At 43.2% G+C, this 22,535-nt stretch overlaps 1 protein-coding gene and 1 long non-coding RNA gene across 2 annotated transcripts in view; one reads left to right on the top strand and one right to left on the bottom strand.

The window, feature by feature from the left end:
* LOC149456631 (uncharacterized) overlaps nt 1–22,535 on the top strand; it is a 187,249-nt gene that overhangs the window by 30,081 nt on the left and 134,633 nt on the right. The gene's annotated exons all lie outside the window — the stretch shown is intronic.
* VPS16 (VPS16 core subunit of CORVET and HOPS complexes) overlaps nt 1–22,535 on the bottom strand; it is a 205,314-nt gene that overhangs the window by 137,194 nt on the left and 45,585 nt on the right. Inside the window, exons 9-10 of the mRNA XM_089684706.1 lie at nt 15,577–15,666; nt 15,164–15,258 (exon numbers count right to left, since the gene is read on the bottom strand). Coding sequence (XP_089540832.1) covers nt 15,164–15,258; nt 15,577–15,666 — 185 coding nt within the window. The remainder of the gene's footprint in view (nt 1–15,163; nt 15,259–15,576; nt 15,667–22,535) is intronic.

Here is a 22,535-nt window from a genome sequence, read left to right as displayed (position 1 = left end):
ACAATTCTGTCTGTCCCTGAGTAACAATTCTGTGGCCCTAACTAGCGTTTCTTTGGCCCTAAGTAACGATTCTGTGGCCCTGAGTAATGCTTCTCTGTCCCTAAGTAACGTTTCTCTGTCCCCAAGTAACGTTTCTGTGGCCCTAACTCTGTCCCTAATACAGAGCGGTCTGCCTCTCTTGAATGACTGGAGGCAAATGAAGAATTCTAAAATGGCCGCTATTTATAGCTCGACCATTACACAGTGCTGGCTGCCTGGCTGCTGATTGGCTAATGCGATCACATGTCATTAAGGAATGCATTATGGGTCAGCGCGCCTTGTCTGCGCGCCTTCCCAGACATCCCCGCTCCGTCGCCGCACATGTCCGCCGCCATTTTAGGAAATGAAGTAGGCTATTTTTCGGATTCGGCGCGAATCTAAAATTTTCCAATATTCGACTCGAATTCCACTTCGCCTACTTCGATTCACATCTCTAATGACAACGTACCATATCATGCTGCAAAGAATACCTCTGCATCAATGGCTGCTATGGGGATAAAAAAAGAGAAAGTCATGGTGTGGCCTCCATCCTCCCCTGACCTCAATCCTATTGAGAACCTTTGGAGCATCCTCAAGCAAAAGATCTATGAGGGTGGGAGGCAGTTTACATCCAAACAGCAGCTCTGGGAGGCTATTCTGACATCTTGCAAACAAATTCAAGCAGAAACTGTCCAAAAACTCACAAGTTCAATGGATGCAAGACTTGTGAAGCTGCTATCAAATAAGGGGTCCTATGTTAAAAGGTTTAAAAAGTTAAAATGTTGTTAAAAGTTTGATTGAAATAGTTTTTGATTTCAGTAAATATGCTGCAAACACAAATGACAATTTTCAGTTCTTTACAACCTATAAAGTGTTTTGAAACTTACTGTGCGTAATAATTTGGAACAGTGCATTGTAAGTTTTTTATGTTTAAAAAAAATACTGTTATCAATAGGAGGTTTGTTCAATAAAACTTGAATTGTACTCTTAATAGTTGATAACATGAGAATTATGCTGACTGTTATTTACATCAATTATTTAGGTAAATGAGAAAAATATCATTTGCATAATAATTTGGAACAGGGTGTACAGAAGTTAAACTAACAGGCCTATAATTACTTGGTAAAGATTTTGACCCTTTTTAAATATTGGCACCACATTGGCCTTACGCCAATCCAGTGGTACTATGCCAGTCATTAAAGAGTCCCTAAAAATTAGAAACAATGGCTTCGAAATTAAAAAGCATGCCACCCTGTCCAGGTGCTTTATTCACCTTTATACTGTCTAAATATTTCTGGATCATATCACTTGTGAGCCAATGTGGATCATCTGGAGCTGTATCAATACCATGGTCATTATGGACAAGAGCTCCCCCATGCTCCTTTATACACAGAGAGCTGAAGAAGGTATTTAATAAATTTGTCTTCTCTTTGTCCCCAGTCACCCACTCTAGATTATTTTGTAAAGGGCCTACATGCTCGGACCGAACCTTTTTACTATTAATATATTTGAAGAATTTTTTGGGGGTTGGTTCTGCTATCTTCTGCACACTGTTGTTTGTTTTCAATTTTTGCGGCCTTTACTTCCTTTTTGCTTATTCTGTCATATTCATAGTAATGTTTAAACGATCATAGCATTCCTTCATTTTTATATTTAACCGCTTAAGTACCACCCAATAGCAGATATACTGCTACAGGGTGGCACCTGTTCGCAGAATCACGTATATATATGTGATTTCGCATTTCCGGGTAGGGGGCGCAGAAGAGCCACGTGCGTGCCCTACTTGCACCGCCATTTGCAGCTGCAGATGTCAATCACCAGGTCTCGGCCGGTAATTACCCGCTGGCACCCAGTGATTACCGAGCATCTCCGACGGGGAGGAAGATTGTTTTGTTTACAAACAATCTTCCTCCTGTCAGCTCGAGCACACTGCTCGGGATGACTGTGCACAGTACAGCCATCCCCATCAGTGTGCTTACAGTGAAGAAAACACCCCCCCCCCCTCCCCCTAGTAAAACACTCACAGCGCACAGTTAACCCTTTGTAGTGTGTTTACATAGTCTTTTTTTTCTTAGCATTTTTATTTTTCCCGTATGTGCTTGTTGTTTACAGTTAACAATTAATGAAATCATGTTATGGTCACTATTACCCAGGTGTTCTTTTATATGGACATTCGTAATAAGCTCTGCATGGTTTGAGATTACCAGGTCCAGCAGAGCATCATTCCTAGTAGGGGCCTCTATGAACTGTACCGTAAAATTGTCCTGTAGTAGGTTTATACATTTTTGCCCTTTAACTGTTCCTGCAGTACCATTAATCCAGTCAATTTCCGGGTAGTTAAAATCCCCCATTATTATCACTATCCCAGCCCTTGCAGCCCTTTCAATATGTGCAAGGAGCTGAGTTTCCACCTCCTCATTAACACTGGTTGGCCTATAACAAACGCCAATGATTACCTTTGTAGTACGCACCCCCATGTGCAGTTTCACCCGTAATACTTCAGCCTCATCACACTCTCCATCAACTAGGTCCTCTTTCACACGCACTCTGAGATCACTTCTCACATAGAGACAGATACCACCACCTTTCCTTTTTACCCTGTCTCTCCGAAAAAGAACATAGCCAGGAACATTAACCACTTCCCGTCCGGCCGCTGTTTATGAATGGCAGGACGGGACACCTCCAGGAGTGGGTTGCCGTTTCTAAATGGCACCTTGTATCTGAGGCTCGTGCGCCGCTCCTAGAGCGCGCACCCGCGAGCCCGATGATCGCCGAGTCCGACGGACACGGTGGATCACGTGACATGGTATAGGACCAATGAAATCGGTCCTATACCATGTGATCAGCTGTGTCCAATAAGGACACAGTCTTAAGTGTAAACAAAAGCCGCATAGTGCGGCTTCCGCCTCCTTCTCCTCACACGGAGTTGTCTGTGAGAGGAGAAGGAGCAAAGAAGAGGTAGTAGCTAACTGCCCTCCACCTCAGTGACACCTGATCACCCCCACAAGTGTCCCTGATTGCCCACAAGTGGCCCTGATTGCCCCCACAAGTGTCCCTGATCGCCCACAAGTGGCATTGATCGCCCACAAGTGGCCCTGATTGCCCAAGTGCCCCACAAGTGTCCCTGATCGCACACAAGTGGCATTGATCGCCCACAAGTGGCATTGATCGCCCAAAAATGGCCCTGATCGCCCAACGAGTGGCCCAGCAGCGTCCCTGATTGTCAGTGTCCCTGATCGCCACATAGTGGCCCAGCAGTGTTCCTGATCGCCACAGTGTCCCTGATCGTCGCAGTGTTCCTGATCGCCACACAAGTGGGCCAACAGTGTCCCTGATCGCCGCAGTGGCCAAGCAGTGTTCCTGATCGCCACACAAGTGGCCCAGCACTGTCCCTGATCGCTGCAGTGGCCCAGCAGTGTCCCTGATCACCGCAGTAGTCCAGCAGTGTTTCTGATCGCCACACAAGTGGCCCAGCAGTGTCCTGATCACCGCACAAGTGGTCCAGCAGTGTCCCTGATCGCCGCAGTGTCCCTGATTGCCGCAGTGGCCCAGCAGTGTCCCTGATCGCCACACAAGTGGCCCAGCAGTGTCCCTGATCACCGCACAAGTGGCCCAGCAGTGTCCCTGATCACCACAGTGCCCCTGATTGCCACACAAGTGGCCCAGCAGTGTCCCTGATCGCTGCACAAGTGGTCCAGCAGTGTCCCTGATCACCGCAGTTGCCCAGCAGTGTCCCTGATCGCCACACAATTGGCCCAGCAGTGTCCCTGATCACCGCACAAGTGGCCCAGCAGTGTCCCTGATCACCGCAGTGTCCCTGATTGACGCACAAGTGGTCCAGCAGTGTCCCTGATCGCCGCAGTGTCCCTGATTGCCGCAGTGGCCCAGCAGTGTCCCTGACCACCACACAAGTAGCCCAGCAGTGTCCCTGATCACCGCATTGGCCCAGCAGTGTTCCTGATCACCACACAAGTGGCCCAGCAGTGTCCCTGATCACCGGACAAGTGGTCCAGCAGTGCCCGATCACCGCAGTGTCCCTGATCACCGCAGTGGCCCAGCAGTGTTTCTGATCGCCACACAAGTGGCCCAGCAGTGTCCTGATCATCACAGTGGCCCAGCAGTGTCCATGATCGCCGCACAAGTGGTCCAGCAGTGTCCCTGATCGCCACAGTGTCCCTGATTGCCACAGTGTCCCTGATCACCACACAAGTGGCCCAGCAGTGTCCCTGATTGCCACACAAGTGGCCCAGTAGTGTCCCTGATCACCGCAGTGGCCCTGATCGCCGCACAAGTGGTCCAGCAGTGTCCCTGGTCACCATACAGTGGCCCAATCAGTGTCCCTGATCACCTTACAGTGTCCCTGATCACCTTACAGTGTCCCTGATCTCCGCCACACCAGTGGATCCTGTTCACTGCCATCATCTGTGAGGAGAGAGATCCAGTACAGCTAACTGTGAGTAATTTTCAGCCTTTGCACACAGTTTACACACACTCACAAAACATTACCTGCCAGCTCACGGTATCTCTGATTTTTGCCCAACAGTGACTGGTGTGAACCAACTGCAGCCAGATATCTGTCCCTCACTGCAACACCATCATCCTGATTACTGCCATACCAGTGCGTCCTGATCAGTGTCAAAAATATGGCCAAAAGATCATATACAAGCGAGGAGGCATTTCAAATTCTGAGTATGACAGATGAAAGTGACGGAGAACTCTCACTGTCAAACTCAGATTCTGTATATGAACCAGTACACAGCAGAGGTTCACTCTCTGAATCAGAATAAGGTGTTCCAACAAAAAGAATGAGGAACTCCAAGGAGCAGCAAGCAACCACCAGCAGCTCAATACCTTCCTCTGACATGTCTAGAACCAGCACTGTAAGTGCAAGTTCTAGTACTCGGGTGTCATGTCAGCCACCAAGGATTAGGGCCCATACTGCTGTCCCAGATGCTCTTTTAAACCCTGTGTGGCTACCTTCAGGATCAGGAGCACCTATAATTCCCCCATTCATAGCCCAACCAGGCATTCAGGCAGAAACCCAAAACTTTACGGTCATTGATTATTTCCATTTATTTTTCACTGAAGATTTTTTGAATTCAGTTGTGCACCAATGCAATATTTTCGCCCAGCAATTTATCACTCAAAATCCCAACTCCTGTTATGCTCGAACATTTGAGTGGAAATGCCTTACAGTTGAAGAATTTAAAGTGTTTCTTGGCCTTACATTTAATATGGGACTAACAAATAAAAATGAACTGCATGCTTATTGGTCGACAAATCCCATTCAACACATGCCGCTCTTTTCTGCCACTATGTCCAGGACCCGCTATAAAACAGTTATGCACTTTCTACATTTCAACGTTAATTCCCTGTGCCCCCCCAGAGATCACCCCAAGTATGAAAAACTTTATAAAATTCGTCCACTAATCAATTATTTCGACCAAAAATTTTCAGAAATATATTCTCCTGAAAAAAACATCTGTGTCGATGAATCCCTAATCCATTTCACTGGGAGGCTGATCATAAAACAGTACATTCCAAGTAAACGGGCCAGATACGGAGTGAAAATGAACAAACTCTGTGAAAGGGCCACAGGGTATGTGTACAAGTTCCGTATCTACGAAGGAAAGGACAGTCAGCTAGAGCCCCCTGAATGCCCAGCCTATATGGGGAGTAGCGGAAAAGTTGTCTGGGACCTGGTATACCCCCTCTTCAATCAGGAATACCACCTTTACGTGGACAATTTCTACACAAGCCTGCCCCTTTTCCGCCACCTTTATCTCAAGGACACTGTAGCCTGTGGCACAGTTTGACCCAATCGGAAGGGCTTTCCACAACAATTGGTTGCCACCAGGCTAAACAGGGGGGAGTCAGCTAGCTTGAGAAATGAAGAGATCCTGGCCCTTAAGTGGTGAGACAAACGGGATGTGTATGTCCTTTCATCTACAGTTGCAAGAAAAAGTATGTGAACCCCTTGGGATTACGTGGAGTTTTGCATGAATTGGGCATAAAATGTGCTCTGAATGTCATCTAAATCACAACAATAGAAGAACACAGACTGCTGAACATAATACTACACAAACATTAGATGTTGCCATGGTTTAATTGCACATAACATGTAAACATTCCCAGTGCTGGGAGGAAAAAGTATGTGAGGCCCTAGCTTAATGACTTCTCCCAGAGCTAATTGGAGCCAGGAGTGAGCCAACCTTGACTCCAATCAGTGTGATGATATTGGATGTGTTGCTGACAACTGTCCTGCCCTTAAAAAACACACACCTGTTTTGGGTTTACTGGTTTTAAGAAGCACTGTCTGATGTGAACCATGCCTCGCAGAAAAGAGCTCTCAGAAGACCTACGATCAAGAATTGTTGACTTGCTTGAAGCTGGAAAGGGTTACAAAAGTATCTCCAAAAGCCTTGATGTTCATGTGTCCACGGTAAGACAGACTGTCTACAAATGGAGAAAGTTTAGCACTGTTGCTACTCTCCCTAGGCGTGGTCGTCCTGTAAAAATGACTGCAAGAGCACAGCGCAGAATGCTGCATGAGGTAAAGAAGAATCCCAGAGTGTCAGCTAAAGACCTACAAAAATCTCTGGCACATGCTATCATTTTTGTTGACACATCTACAATAAGGAAAACATTAAACAAGAATGGAGTACATGGGAGGACACCACGGAGGAAGCCATTGCTGTCCAAAAAGAATATTGCAGCACGTTTGAAGTTTGTGAAAGAGCACCTGGATGTTCCACAGCACTACTGGCAAAATATACTGTGGACAGATGAAACCAAGATTGAGTTGTTTGGGAAGAACACACAACACTATGTGTGGAGAAAAAAAGGCACAGCACACCAACATCAAATCCTCATCCCCACTGTAAAATATGGCAGAGGGAGCATCATGGTTTGGGGCTGCTTTGCTGCCTCAGGGCCTGGACAGATTGTTGTCATTGATAGGAAAATGAATTCCAGAGTTTATCAAGACATTTTGCAGGAAAATGTACGACCATCTGTCTGCCAACTGAAGCTCCGCAGAGGATGGGTGATGCAACAGGACAATGACCCAAAGCATACAAGTAATTCAACAAAACAATGGCTGCAACAGCACAGAATACGCCTTCTGGAGTGGCCCAGTCAGAGTCCTGACCTCAACCCGATTGAAATGCTGTGGCATGACCTTAAGAGAGCGATTCACACCATCCCAAGAATATTGCTACATTGAAACAGTTTTGTGAAGAGGAGTGGTCCAAAATTACTCCAGATCGTTGTGCAGGTCTGATCTGCAACTACAGGAAACGTTTGGTTGAGGTTATTGCTGCCAAAGGAGGGTCAACCAGTTATTAAGTCCAAAGGTTCACATACTTTTTCCTCCCTGCACTGTGAATGTTTACATGTTATGTGCAATTAAACCATGGCAACATCTAATGTTTGTGTAGTATTATGTTCAGTAGACTGTGTTCTTCTATTGTTGTGACTTAGATGACGCTCAGAGCACATTTTATGCCCAATTCATGCAAAACTCCACGTAATCCCAAGGGGTTCACATACTTTTTCTTGCAACTGTATCCATAACAGCAGCTCATTGGAAATTCAAGGAAGTCGCGGTCCCATCCGAAACCTGTTCATGGGGGGAGTGGATTTAAATGATCAAATGTTACAGCCCTACATACCCAACAGAAGATCAATCTACTGGTATAAAAAAAGTATCCTTCTACCTTTTCCATATGGCCCTGTACAATTCCTACATTGTTTTCCAGAAGTCCACACAAAGACCTGTCACCTTCTTCCAATATCAGGAAGAGATTATCACATCCCTCATCTATCAAGGAAGACCCGTACCTGAACAAATTCGGTCTGATGCAGTGAGCCGATTGCATGAAAGACATTTCCCTGATATCGTCCCCTCTACCGAAACAGACCGCAATCCTCAAAAGAGATGTCAGATATGCTCCAAACATAGAATTCAATCTGACACCTGATACTACTGTCCCCAGTGTCCCTCAAAGCCTGGTCTCTGTATAGAAGAGTGCTTCCGTATCTAACATACCGCACTACATTAGTGAAGTACGGTGGAGATATATCTCTTTGTCCTCTGTTTGCTATTTCCCTGCCACGTTTCTGCCTGTTGCCTGAATTCATTTTCCTGCCTTCCATCTGAACTGAACTCGGCCTGTTTATCGACCATGCCTCTGCCTGCTGCCTGAACTGACCTCGGCCTGTTAATGGACCATGCCTCTGCCTGCTGCCTGAACTGACCTCGTCCTGTTACTCGACCATGCCTCTGCTTGCTGCCTGAACTGACCTCGGCCTGTTAATCGACCATGCCTCTGCCTGCCTCCTGGACTGATCTTTTGCCCTCCCACTTTAGTAGTGGGATTTAAGACAACACAGGGGTCTCACGTATGTGAGGGGATCCAGAGTAGTATTGCCGAGCAGAGAAAACTTTTTTGTTTTCTTTGGGTTTTTTAACTCCCAGATCAGGATCTGGAGACCAGAGACTTCGAAGAGATTTGGGTCGGATGAAGCCTCTACCCCTTTGTCCAGTCTTACCTAACCAAGGCCCTAAGCTTAATGTTTCTGCCTGGACCAATCCTTTTACCACATCTTTGCTTGCTGTCTGTAGTGACTGTGGCCTTTTTATGGACCATGTTCTTGTCTTCTTCCTGGACCACTGCTTTGCCTGTTTGCTCATCACGTCTATGCATGACATGGGTACTGACCCATCTGCACATCCCACTGGCTACCTTCCTGCGAGACACTGGTGTCACCCATCCTCTGCACTGAAACCAAAGGTACGCTTTGGTTTATCTTTTGTTCAACTTCTTGGTGAATTAACATAGTGCTATGTGGACAGCCATGTACTAGTACAGGGGTCTGCAACTTTTAAGACATAAAGAGCCACTTGGACCCGTTTCCGAAGGGAAAAAAAAAGACTGGGAGCCGCAAAACCATTGCAACATTTAAAACAAATCCGACACTGCATATATTGTTTCTTACCTTAATGCTATATACAGGATCGTGCAGTTAGCTTCATCCCCCATATAGTAATTCATCCCCCATAGTAATTCATCCCCCATATAGTAATTCATCCCCCCTATAGTAATTCATCCCCCATAGTAATTCATCCCCCCTATAGTAATTCATCCTCCATAGTAATTCATCCCCCATATAGTAATTCATCCTCCATATAGTAATTCATCCTCCATAGTAATTCATCCCCCATAGTAATTCATCCCCCATATAGTAATTCATCCTCCATAGTAATTCATCCCCCATAGTAATTAATCCTCCATATAATAATTCATCCCCCATAGTAATTCATCCCCCCTATAGTAATTAATTCCCCATATTGTCTCAATTCACTTACCTTTGCTCCGCGCGTTCCTCTCGCTGTGTTCCCGCGCTGTGTTCCGGTCTTCAGGGCGGACTGTGAGAGGAGTTCGTCACGCTGCCCCGCCTACATCCTGGCTGCCCCGCCTACATCCTGACAGCTAATGTTCCACGCTCCGCGGGCCGGATTAAAAGAGTCCTGACTTTTGAGGCGGCCGCCCGAGAGGAGGGAGGGGAGCGGGCGCCCGGCACACAGAAGAGCCGCATGTGGCTTGCGATCCGCGGCTTGCCGACCACTGAAACCCTATTGCCTGTCACCTGGTGGGCAGTGTGCTCCGGAGCCGCAGCAAAGATGAAAAAGAGCCGCATGCGGCTCTGGAGCCGCGGGTTGCCAACACCCGTACTAGTAGGTTAAGCTTTTAGGAACAGGCTGTAGGTGAAGCTATACTATGCTTTATTGATATATAATGTTTGCTAATTTTTGTGATACACAGGTTGCAATGACCAGTAATCAGTCCAAACACTGAAAATGTCTTACACATGTGGTATCCCCATACTCTGGAAAAGTAGCAGAATGTGTTTTGATGTGTTATTCTAAGAATGCCTATGCAGTGTGTTAGAAATATGTTATTACTGGTAACATTGCATTAAAAAAAAAAACTACTTTTTTTTTACATTTTCTAAAAATCTGTGTAAAAAAATTAAGTCTTCAGAAGACTTTGCTGCTCCAGGACCTTTAAAATTGTGATACACAGTCAATAAATTAGATGTGTAATTTTTGCCCTTAGTATGCCAAACGGTGCTTATTGCATGTGGGGCCCCTCTATTTGGCTAGGCTGTGAAAAAGTCTTGCACGTGTGGTATCGTTATACTCAGGAAGAGTTAGAGAATGTGTTTTGGGGTGTAATTTTAAGTATGCCTATGCAGTGTATTAGAAATATCTTCTATATTGACAACTTTGCGTAGAAAAAAATACATTTTCATTTTCTTTTAACATATTCCAAAAACTTTTGGCAAAAAATGAAGTCTTCAGAAGACTCCCCATGCCTCCTAAAACATACCTTGGGGTGTTTGATTTCCAAAATGGGGTAATTTTGTGGATAATTCCATTGTCCTGATGCTCCAGGACCTCCAAAACGGCAATAGGTAGTCAAGAAATTAGATGTGTAATTTTTGCCCTTAGAACACTAACAGGTGCTTATTGGATGTGGAGCCCCTCTATGTGGCCAGACTGTGAAAAAGTCTCACACATTTGGTATCGCCATATTCAGCAGGAGTTAAAGAATGCGTTTTGAGGTGTAATTTTAAGTATGCCTATGCTGTGTAATAGAAATATCTCATAGATTGACAACTTTGCATAAAAAAAAAAAATACATTTTCATTTTCTGTTCACATTTTCCAAAAACGTGGCAAAAAATGAAGTGCTCTAGGACCTCCAATACTGTGATAGACAGTCAAGAAATTAGATATGTAATTTTTGCCCCTAGAACGCCTAAGGGTGCTTATTGGATGTGGGGCCCTTCTATGTGGTTAGGCTGTGAAAATGTTTTACACATGTGGTATCGCCATACTCAGGAAGAGTAGCAGAATGTGTTTTGGGGTGTAATTGCAAGTATGCCTATGCTGTGTGAGAGAAAGAACTTGTTAAATGACAACTTTGTGGGAAAAAAAAAATTTTTGTTTACTTTCATCATTTCCTTCAAAAATTGGCAAAAAATGACAACTTCAAAAAACTCCCCATGCCTCTCATTAAATACCTCAGACTGTCTACTTTCCACAAAGGGGTCATTTGGGGGGTATTTGTACTGTCCTGGCATTTTAGTGCCCCAAGAAATTATATAGGTAGTCCGTACATCAGGAATGATACATTTTCAAATAAATATACCGTGGTCTGTGGACTCTATAACTTTCAAAAAGACTAAATAATACACACTGATTTGGGTTATGTCTACCAAAAAAATGTAGCACAATGGATTTTGGCCTAAATGTATGAAGAAAGTATATTTATTTGCAAAATTTAGTATCAAATACTAAGAAACAAATGTTTTTTTTCAACATTTTCAGTCTTTTTTCATTTTTCTAGCAAAAAATAAAAACCCCAGTGATGATTAAATACCACCAAATTAAAGCTCTATTTGTTTGAAAAAAATGATAATTTCATTTAGATACAGTGTTGTATGCCTGAGTAATTGTCATTCACAATGTGAGAGCGCTGAAAGCTGAAAATTGGCCTGGACAGGAAGGGGGTGAAAGTGTCCGGACATGAAGTGGTTAATGGCCCATATCGAGGGGGGAGGGAGAATTAGATTATAATGGGGGAGACAGACCAGACAGGAGTCAGTTTTAATTGGTGGATGGAATGGTGAAAGATGGGGTGAGGGCTATGACAGATAAGAAGTTTCCCATGTTACAAAATGGAATTGGTACGAAATTTGTATGAAAATAAAAAATATACAAAATACGTGTGCACAAGGTGTCAATTGATTAAAGTGTTTGTTCACCAATGCCAGAAGTCTGCTAAGCAAAATAGGTGAGTTGGAAGTTGAAAATTTGGTGTATGGTACAGCCTTGAAGGAGACTATTATCAGGCCCATGACCCTTTTGCAAAAGCAAATGGTTTAGGCATCGCCTCGACTGCAAGGTGCAAATATGGCAACAGAGCACCAAGATTTTGTCCAGGGGACAGAAAAACCCTGAATTGGGCTATGTCCAGAATCAGGCCCAAATACTCAAAACAGAGGGTCCGTTTCAGCTCGGAATTCTGGAGATTTATGATCCATATGAGGCTCTGTAGTCTGCACCATCAGACTGACACTGGCCTGGACAGACTGTTCCCTCACTTCAGGAGAAGGTCCTCCAGGTATTTCGGGAAACCCTAAAAACATAGCAGAGCTAGAATGGGAGCTAAACACATTGGTGATGATCCGAGGGGCAGTGGAAAGGCAGAACTGGAGGGCAACAACCAGAAAATGTTGTGTGCATACAGCAAAATGCAAGTAGAATTGACATGGTGGAATAACCTAAATGTATAAGTAAGCACCCCTGATGTCCAAAGGGGCCAGCAGGTCCCCTGACTGAAGGGAAGCAATGACTGACCTGGAAAATTCTTGTGTTTTTCAAGGAAACTCCACAAACCAGTATTTGAGCCAAAGTATCCTTCACATATACACTGAAAAATGTCTCATCTTGATAATTTTGTGGAGAGCGTATGCTAGTCTGTCCACGCAGTAACATCAGACAATGGGCCAATGCTCCAACTAATGGAAATTAGTTGAATCCGTAAGGATGGACCTAGGGTCTCGGGCAATGACCTAGGCCAGACAGACAAGGTCTGACAGACTGATATGGTGGCAAAGGCAGGCAACACAGTGGGCCCACCAAGGAAAATAAGCCCCTAAGAAAGGTTTCCAACTGCTTATCTACATGGTCCTTGTGCACCAGGACATCTTCAACAGGGACTGTAAGGTTTTTGTTAAGAAATAAATAGTAAATAGGTCAAAGCGCTTGGGAGGGATGAAGTTTTATTTCCAGATGAGGCCAGTCAACATGCAAGACCTCAAAGTTACAAATACAAGACTCCAAGAGTGAGTGTATAGGAAATGTTTTAGCTGGCAACTTGACTGGTGACCTTAGGCTAGGACGATGCAAGCTGCTCCAAGGCAAGAGAACTGCATAAATGAGTAAAAAGTATCCTTCAGCTTGGGAGACCAATCAACAGATTGGGTACCCTTCAAAGCAAAGAGTCAGATAGGGAGTCATCCTCTTCTTCAGGGAATATAGGAGTCGCAAGAGGAGAATCAAAGATAGACTCTGGAGGAGAGAAAAGGGAGCTTGCCTGCATCCTCTGCTAGCCAAGGCCTTTTTAGCAAGGCAGACATCTTTCTCATAAAATCAAACCTAGGGAAATGCACCCTGGAAATGAAGGAAGAAGGAGGAACACCAGAAGCAGTCCCTGAGGAGGGAAATGGCTTAATCGGGGACAGTTGACAAATCAGAATCAGGGGAAGATCCTGCAGTGCCTCCATTCCCCCCTGGGCCATTAGCTCAATGAGAGCCGACAGGGCTTTTACCTGCTTCCCCTACACTTATGATCTGCCATTAAGCTGAGAAAACCACACCCGCAGGCATACCAACAACCTATGCTCTCCCAAAAATTGAAAAGGCTTTTTATGACTAGTCACTGTAGGCAAAATAAGACTAGAATCTCCAAGGATTGCTGTATTGTGCAGTAGGAAACAGGCAGTGGAGGAGCACTTCCAACTATGCACCCAAAGACTAAACTGGTGAATGCCTGTGCAGTAAGTTCTGGCAGGGTCAAGGCACCTCCCAGAATCACCCAGGGAAAAAATGTCACTGATTTTAAACAGGACAGCAGCTGAGATTCCCACCAGCCTGGTATCGCATGTGTTTGCTGGGGGCGATTTATTAACTCATTCGGTGCCATGCAACCTATATTGGTGATGGCCATACCTCCTGGCACAGCCCTGGTGAACCAAAATAACTTCTATGTGGCTGCGGCATTTTGAGATCCCAAGAAAGGGGTATAATCCTAAATTACTGCAAGGTCTTGTGGCAGTCGGATGAGACAGTGAAAGTTCTTTCCAGTTTTTTCCTCAAACGGGTCTTCAGGGAAAGGGTCCCCCCAGGTGGTAGTGCCATGGCCCTCGACACTGCAGCTAAAGCAACACATTGCATAGCAAGCAAGACAGCGCTCATGAAGGATCCAGTGCCTAAATCGACATTACAGGCCAGCCCCACATCTTCTTTCTGGCTGCGTCTGGGTAGGATCATCTAATCCAGAAAGCTGCTAAATAAAAGCCACACTGGCTATGAACAGCTACGGGCTTGAAAAAAGTTAGCAAAGAAAAGAATAAAATAACAAAGAAAAAAACTTTGCTTCACTCACAGCAGAGAGAGATGTCCATACACCTAACGACATGAGCAAAAAACTGAGGCTTACTGGGAATAGGAAGGGTTATGCTGCAAGTGTCCTTACAGCTTCTGTTTTCCAGTGTCCAATAGTTTGAAGGTAGCTGCATAACCCTATCGCCTACGACCAGTGATCAGTAAATGAAAATAAAGAATGTGTACCTAGCATATCTTACATCCAAGGTGGATCATTTTTAACATCCCATGCTCTATAAGACAAAGGCAATTTAAGTCACAACTGTAAAATGAATAATAGTAATAGTAGTAGTAATAGTAAAATGAAATATAAAATATAAAAGAAAAGCAGACAGTAAGATAAATGCAGTGTCCCAACACATTGATGGCCAATGTAGAAATGCCCACTTACACTGGTGGTCAGTGTAGAAATGTTTCCTTACATACAGGTAAAAAGATCACTGGTGTCAGTGTTTACTTACTAAAAGATGAGAAAAGAGGTTTAACTGGTCCAATGAAATTGGTTCTGCTAATCAATGGCCACGTAGCTATGCAGGCACCATCAGATCTACTATTGCTTATTGCAAAAGAAACCTGAAGCAACATGTCTGAGAAAGGTTGATACAACCTACTAAATCAAATATTCTTTCAAATGAATGTTCAGTATGTTCTGTGCCTATGGCTCTTATATTTTAACCATAGACTGCCTGTGATGTTTTTGAAGCTATCTCTCCACCATGCCCCAGGAAAATGCTAAATCTTATGTTAGAAGTACAGTTTCTGTGCTTGCTTAAAACACTAGTTATGTCCTTAGAGAAGGTTGGATACTTCAAAAAGATGTTAGATGCATACACACAGCCTCCAAACTGTAGCCTCGTAAAGGCAACTTGATATATGATAATATTGTTAGCAAGGATACTATACATACTTGGGATCTCATGAAGAAATTCATGTGTTGAATGAGAAATAAGTCTGACACCATCAAGCTCCGGAACCATGAAGGTTTCTTCATCCAATGAAAACATATATTGGTTGTTAAGGTTTTAACAGCATTAGTGTCAATTAGTTTGAAAAGCCACCATGAGGATTAAAGCACAAGGGACTTTACTTCTGATTGTGACTTGATAAGAGAGATGTTGAACTTAGCAAGATATAAAGATGCTGTAGTTGCAGTATATAGAGGACAGTGCGGTCAACAAATGTTTGCTTGATAAAAATACAGCCAGGAAAATCAGTTATTCCAAAGCATAAATTGTCCTTTAATGGGGTTAGAAAACTGTTGAAATTAAACAGGATTTACATCAAATAAGATCAGTGAAATACAATTTAAAATAAGGATACTGTATGCCATCGTTTCCTTTTCCAGCTACAAGGAGCATTTTGTCCCACATTACAACAACTGCAATTTGTTTACTTTGTGGCCTGATGCACCTAAAAAGAAAAATAGTAAATTTTTATAAAGATATTATTGATCATTTATTGGCAAATCAGAAATTAGTAATAGTTACATTAATATTTGTGAGATTGTGGTAGTAAACACGAAAGCAAATTGTAAAGAGGTAAAAGATCACATTGAATCCTTGATTTTTGTATCACCATTTTCCCCTACTCATCAGGTTAAGTCCCATTTCGCAGCATTCACTACACATCTGGAATTCATTTTCTTTAATAAGAAAACTCAGCTTGCAGTAGCATTTCCATAATGCGACACAGCAAACTGTCACATACTGCAGCTGGAAGTCTGCAGAGCTGCCTCCCATTGACTATAAACAGGGTCTACATGCTGGTCAGCCATGTATAAGCAGGGAAAGACAGTGCCTGACTGTGGCCTTCTCAGGACGCATCGAGACTCTAGGGATGGATTAGCCACTCGGGGGCTCTATATGCGTCTTAAAAGAGTTCCAAGGGGAGGGCCACCAGGCAGTTAGGACATCAGAAAGACATAGGGACAGTCAGGAATAAAATAGCCATTTTAACCACTTCCAGACCAGACACTTTTACCCCCTTCCTGACCAGGGCAATTTTCAGCTTTTAACGCTATCACACTTTGAATGAAAATTGCGCGGTCATGCAACACTGTACCCAAATGAATTTTTTACCATTTTTTTGAGATAGATAAAGCTTTATTTTGGTCGTATTTATTCACCACTGGGATTTGTATTTTTTTTTGCTATGTAAATGAAATGTCCAAAAATTTTGAAAAAAAGTGTTTTTTTTATAAAATTTTGCAAATAAATAATATTTCATCATAAATCTTAGCCAAAATTTATTCCGTTATCTTTTTAGTAAAAAAAAAAAAATCCAAATTAGTTTATAAGCAAAAATTATAATTTTTAAACTTTTTTTTACATTTTTATTTTTTTTTTTATATTATTATTTTTTATTTTTTTATTTTTTTTTTTACATACTGTCACCCTAGCAGTACAGTGTCACCATGGTGACACTGTACTACTTGTGAGGGGTGATGAAGATTTTTTTTTTTTTTTTACACTGATTGCTTTTACACCCATATAGGATGTAAAAGCAATCATTTCTCTTTCTCTCTGTGTGCATTCTTGCACTCATTGAGAAGAACTGAGTGAGCTGTGATTGGTCACAGCTTGTCACATGGTACAAGGCTTTTGTGAATAGCCTTGTACCATGTGACCTCTGTGATCATTCACAGATTTCACACATAGTAAGCAATGATGTCAGAAGTGACATCTTGCTTACTACTTTGCATGTGATCACTGATTGGCCAATCAGTGATCACATGATCGGGACCTCGTACAGAGGTCCCGTCCGACGATCGGTGTTTCACTGTGTCCGGAGGACACAGCGGGCACCGGATCGCGGTGTTGCGCGCTCCCAGGGAGCACGCACAAGCAGGGTGCGGGGAGGCCGTTTATAGACGGCCACCCGACCCTGCAGTGCCACTGTCCGGCCGTTTATATACAACGGCCGGTTGGGAAGTGGTTAAGGGGGGATTGTAGTGGATTGTGATAGACAGTCCACGTTCTATTAGATGATCAGTAAAATGACAATTTTATAGTCTTGCTACTTTCTGCTTCTTGCTTTTTAAATTCCTTACTCTCTTAAGTAAACAATCAGATATAGGTTGACAGAACAATGATAATTAAGATGGCGCCTTCATCCAGAGTCTCACCCTATGTGACTCATTAGAAGAAAAGTATCTTTTAACGTAAACAACCCCCCATAAAAGGGAATGAGTCGTTTTGGGGACAATGATTGGAAGATATCAACACGGATGGAAGAATACACAAAAACCTAGTGGACTTTTCACCCAATCATCGTATATGCTTCGCCTGCGTCATGAGACTTATAAATGTTACTGTTATTTCCTCAATAAAGTAGAAAATAGGAAGTTGGCAAACTGCATTCTGTGCCAGTGTCTTACTTCCACGTGCACGTATTCTCACATTAATTAGGCTCACTGGTAGATCATAACAGCTGTGGTCGGTTAAGTGATCACATCCAAAACACCTGGACCCGATAACAAACCTGTCCAGTTTGTTGTACATCCATATCCAGTATCTCTCACTTCTGACAAAGGGCTTGAAATGCCTCTGGATGAAGAGCACTTTCCCCCAGGTCCAGAGACAGGCGACTTAAAGTCCACCAGTCAATTTTCCCCACTTGGGATGTGGACTGCGGGTGGGGCTGGAACATGCCATTCCACCCAAATAAGGATCAAGTCCACTTCTCTTTCAGCAGCGTGACTTCTGGTTACTTCTTGATTCTTGATACTTTTTGGTTGATTAGGCCCTGTCTTACAGCCTTGTTGTCGGTTGACCTCACACCTGCGGGGTCTAGTATTGAAAGGAAAACCAAATCACCCTGAGTTCAAGAATGTTAATAGGAAGACTGACTTCTTCCAACATCCAAGTCCCCAGCACCAGGAGGGCATCCAGGATTCCTCCCCAGCCTGTACTGTCTTTGTGGGAAAGGGTTTCACAGAATCCAGCACCAGGTTGCAGGTCAGACATATGGGCAGTCCAAGGATTCAGTCTGTTTGATGTCAAAATTTAAATTGCAATGGTCTGTAATGAAACTGGGTGTACAGACCTGCCGCAAAAGTAGGTTACCATCAGGCTCAAAACCCTCATGCAGGCATGAATTTAATGAGTATAGCTAAAGCTTTTTTGGTTGTACTTCTCCTATGGATCACAGGAATGCAGTTCATCTGCACTCCTTTGAACAGTTTTCAGCCAACAGCCCACTGTCGGCTTACATCACTCAGCCGGCCTATGCCCTGAAAAGATCCTGACCATAATAGGCATGTGACAAAAGGGTCCTGTGCAGCTCCAAAATGTTGCACATTTCCTTCTGTAATGTGATAATTCTTTAATAAAAAAAGCTTTTTGGAATGACATTGATGATCTGGCAAATATGAACGTTGACCTGTAATGTTTCCGGTTTTCCAGCTGGATGTTGCTGCAGAACCCGACACTTCTGAGCCAGATCCAGGAATGTGTGCAATGGGAATATTAACATTATCCAATAGCCTTAGCAGTAGTTTTGCCCACAGAAGTACAAGCTTTCTTTTTTAAGGGGAGGAGGGTGATCTTCTGATCTGATTGATGTACTTAACCAAGGAGGGAACAAAGAGACATTCTCTCCCCAAAGGGCAGTCGCTCAAATAATTTCTTGCATGGGAGTTCAACTGACCAGCATTTTAGCCAAAATGCATATGGACAGAGAGGAGGCTCACTCTGAAGACCCAGTAAGGCGTATCTGCCTGGCTGTTCACACAGTAGAGGCAACAAGTAAAAGCTCTAAGTGGTGGTAATTAGCAAGATCGGTTAAAGCAGTAATAAAGTATCTTATACAATGTAAAATAATGGGCCCCTCTTCAGGTTTGAGTCGAAATGTACTAGTATGCATACAAGTACATTATAACAGACTTGCCAACAAACTGAGCCCTCCAGTGCTGTGCTGTCACGGCTCCCTGGCGCTTCCATCTTCGTCCGGTCTTCCTTCCAGGTTCCGAATCTTCACCAGCTTGAATGGCCGGGCAGCAATGATTTCACTCCTGCGCATGAGCACAGGAGTCACAATGCCACAGCATGCAGAAAGGACTGTAAATGTGGTCTGAATGGGGAAGATCACACTACCCACTGACAGGCGGGAGGCGATTTATGACAGAAGAGACCTCTAGGGCCTCTTCTGTTATAAAAGCCCTGTCTGTCAGCAGATTTTGCATTTCCCAAGTTTACTACCACTTTAAGATGGAGCTTGGGTCTTGGCCCATGAACTTCGTCTAGACAGCAAGAGACTGGCTGACAGCCATGTAGGCAAAAGCAGATTGCATGACAAGGCCCACAAAAAAGGGCCTTGAGGGACTTTACATTTTTGTCAAGTGATTCTTCTACAGGGATTGCTCATGTCTTCTTAAAGCAATAATAGAAAAAAAAAATTTTGTTTATTGCAATTTACAAATCCTTACATATGCAGGCTGCAATCATTTTCTTTTTTGGGTTTTCTTTCTTTCTTTTATTTTCATCTAGAAATCCAGCCAATAAGTCTGTTGCTTTTTTAAAAGAGCTCTCTTGCAAATATAACAGTTACAGAGATGAGCGAAACCATTTAACACGAAGTGGGGTAATTACAATGATTAGCTTTTATTCATTTATGTAAAACCTTTATCCCAAAAGTAAAAAAAAAGACTTTCTGTAACGGTTTATAAAGTATAAGCTGGAGTTTGGCTTCAATTTGTTGGTGCATTTGAAGCTGCTAGTACATCTAACGCTCCCCCTCAGACTGACAATACTGCTGTCCAAATGTGTCCCCTGTGCGCCTTCATCCAGAGTGGAATTACTCTAATACAGGTGTGTTACTGGCCAGATGAAAACAGAGGGAAAAAGCATAAAAAACAATGCACCACATCTGGCTGGTAAGCTGCAATACACATTAAATTTTATAAGGTAATTATTAAGGGATGGCTGGGAGGAACAGTTTGCAGAAGTTTTTTTACTTAATGCACAGAATGCATTGAGGTAAAAACCTTTTGCCTTTAAAACCACAACCTATCAGTATGTTTCAGCACGGCTTGTAGCTTGCTGAAAACCAGCTGACACCTTATAAGTTCACCTTTTGACAGGAAGAATCAATGAACTACCATGGTACCGTTGTAGTTCATTGAGAACTAAAAGTCGACAGCCGCCAAGGTTGTTGGGACTTTTAGTTCATTCATTCACAGAACACTGTGAATGAATGAAGTGGACCGGCACTGATTTAAAAAACAGACCGCTAGTACGAGGAACTTCTCCCTGTACTGCTGTCACATGGAGGGTGAGGACTGGCCAGTGGCTCCAGCATTGGGAACATGTTCCACTTTTAACCACTTCAAGTCCGGACACTTTTACCCCCTTCCTGTCCAGGCCAATTTTCAGCTTTCAGTGCTATCACACTTTGAATGACAATTGCGCGGTCATGCAACACTGTACCCATATGAATATTTTAGCATTTTTTAGAGCCAGATAAAGCTTTATTTTGGTGGTATTTATTCACCACTGGGATTTTTATTTTTTTTACTATGTAAATGAAAAAGTCCAAAAATTTTGAAAAAAAAGTGTTTTTCTTATAAAATTTTGCAAATAAATAATATTTCATCATAAATCTTGGCCAAAATTTATTCCATTATCTTTCTAGTAAAAAAAAAAATAACCCAAATTAGTTTATAACATTTTTATATATTTTTTTATATTATTTATGGTTTTTGTTTTTTTTTTATACATACTGTCACCCTAGCAGTACAGTGACACTTAGTATTTAATTATACCCTCCCTGATTAACAACTGATGATCATAATGCTGTAGTAAAATCATTTGTAGCAACAGAGGTAATCCACCTTTTCAACTGTCCACTCCTGGGATGTGGGCAGCAGAGTTGGCTGGACAGGGATTCTCCGTTCATGAGATGATCATGCTTACTTCCTTCAAGGCTACATGACTCCTGGTGTCCCCTTGGTGATTGGTGTAGGCCACAGCCATGGTGTTGTCTGACTGCACCCTAATTGGGTGTCCCTGAAGAAGGGGGGTCCAGTGTTGCACAGCGATTTTTATTGCTCTGAGCGCCAAGATGATGATGGGGAGTTTGGCTTCCCCAGGTGAACATGTTCACTGTGAAAGATTGGACCACTCCTCCCCAGACTGAGAGACTGGCATCTGTTGTTGTCACCTTACAGTGGTATGGTAGAAATAACCACTTAATTGCCAAGACTGGGTAGTAAATCCACAAGGTTAGGCAGTTCCTTGCTTTGTAAGAAAGGAGCATATGCAGGTCAAGAGAGAGAGCAAAAATTTGATTTTTTCTACATACCTGTAAAATCCATTTCTTGGAGTGCATCACGGAACATAGAGCACGCTATTCATGACTAATGGGTTATATGCCACCTATAGGTGAATGGACACTGTCAGATCAATTAAGCAGGAAGTCCATCCCTATATAACTTCTACACAGGAGGCACTTCCGTTTTTGTAGCAAGCAATGCAATCCCATAAAGAGGGGAGGAACCTCTGTGTCCCATGATCTTTGTTTTTTTTTAATACATTTTCATACATAGTCTGGCTGAAAAAGGACCAAAGTCTACCCAGTTCAACCATTAAAAAAAAAAAAAAAGTTATAACCCTACACCCACAGTTGATCCAGAGGGAGGCAAAAAAACCCCAGCAAAGCATGATTCAATTTGCTCCCACAGGATTCCTGACCTGTGCTGCCAAACTCAAGAAAATCCTGACCACCCGAACTACATCCAGAGTATGCAGTGATCTTTCCCCTGCTGACTGTGGACTAGGAAAACAGAAAGGCAAGACACTATCCTGATTTAAGTGAAAACTAGAAACCACTGTAGGCAATAAAGATGAATGAAAACGCAACATCACCTTACCATGATGCAAGACCAAGAACAGCTCCTTACATGAAAGGGCCACCAGCTCTGACACTCTTCTTGCCGAAGTGATAGTAACAAAAGAAGTCACCTTTTGAGTCAAAGAATTAAAGAAGAAATCTAGGACAGGCAAAAATATCACCCAATAGTACCCCACCCCATACAAAACACTAAACAGTTAAAAGGACATGAACACTAAAAAGGACATGTAAAGACGTTCTTTCCTAGAGTTCTGTTTTAAGTTTATTGAATTGGTTCAAAAGGTGGCTTCTTCAAGGACAGTCAAGACCAAGTCCTAAGGACACAAGGGTGTCCTGGCAGACAAGACGGTCCGTGTTACACCGTGCATGAAGTACGAATCAAGAAATTAGAAAAAACTGTCTCTGGGAAAAAAGGGATAGCGCTGAAATCT

This window comes from Staurois parvus, unplaced genomic scaffold (assembly GCF_062004578.1).
Source record: "Staurois parvus isolate SC_StPar_1 unplaced genomic scaffold, SC_StPar_1.0 ptg000353l, whole genome shotgun sequence".
NCBI lineage: Eukaryota > Metazoa > Chordata > Amphibia > Anura > Ranidae > Staurois > Staurois parvus.
This window is presented reverse-complemented; position numbering and strand designations above follow the sequence as displayed.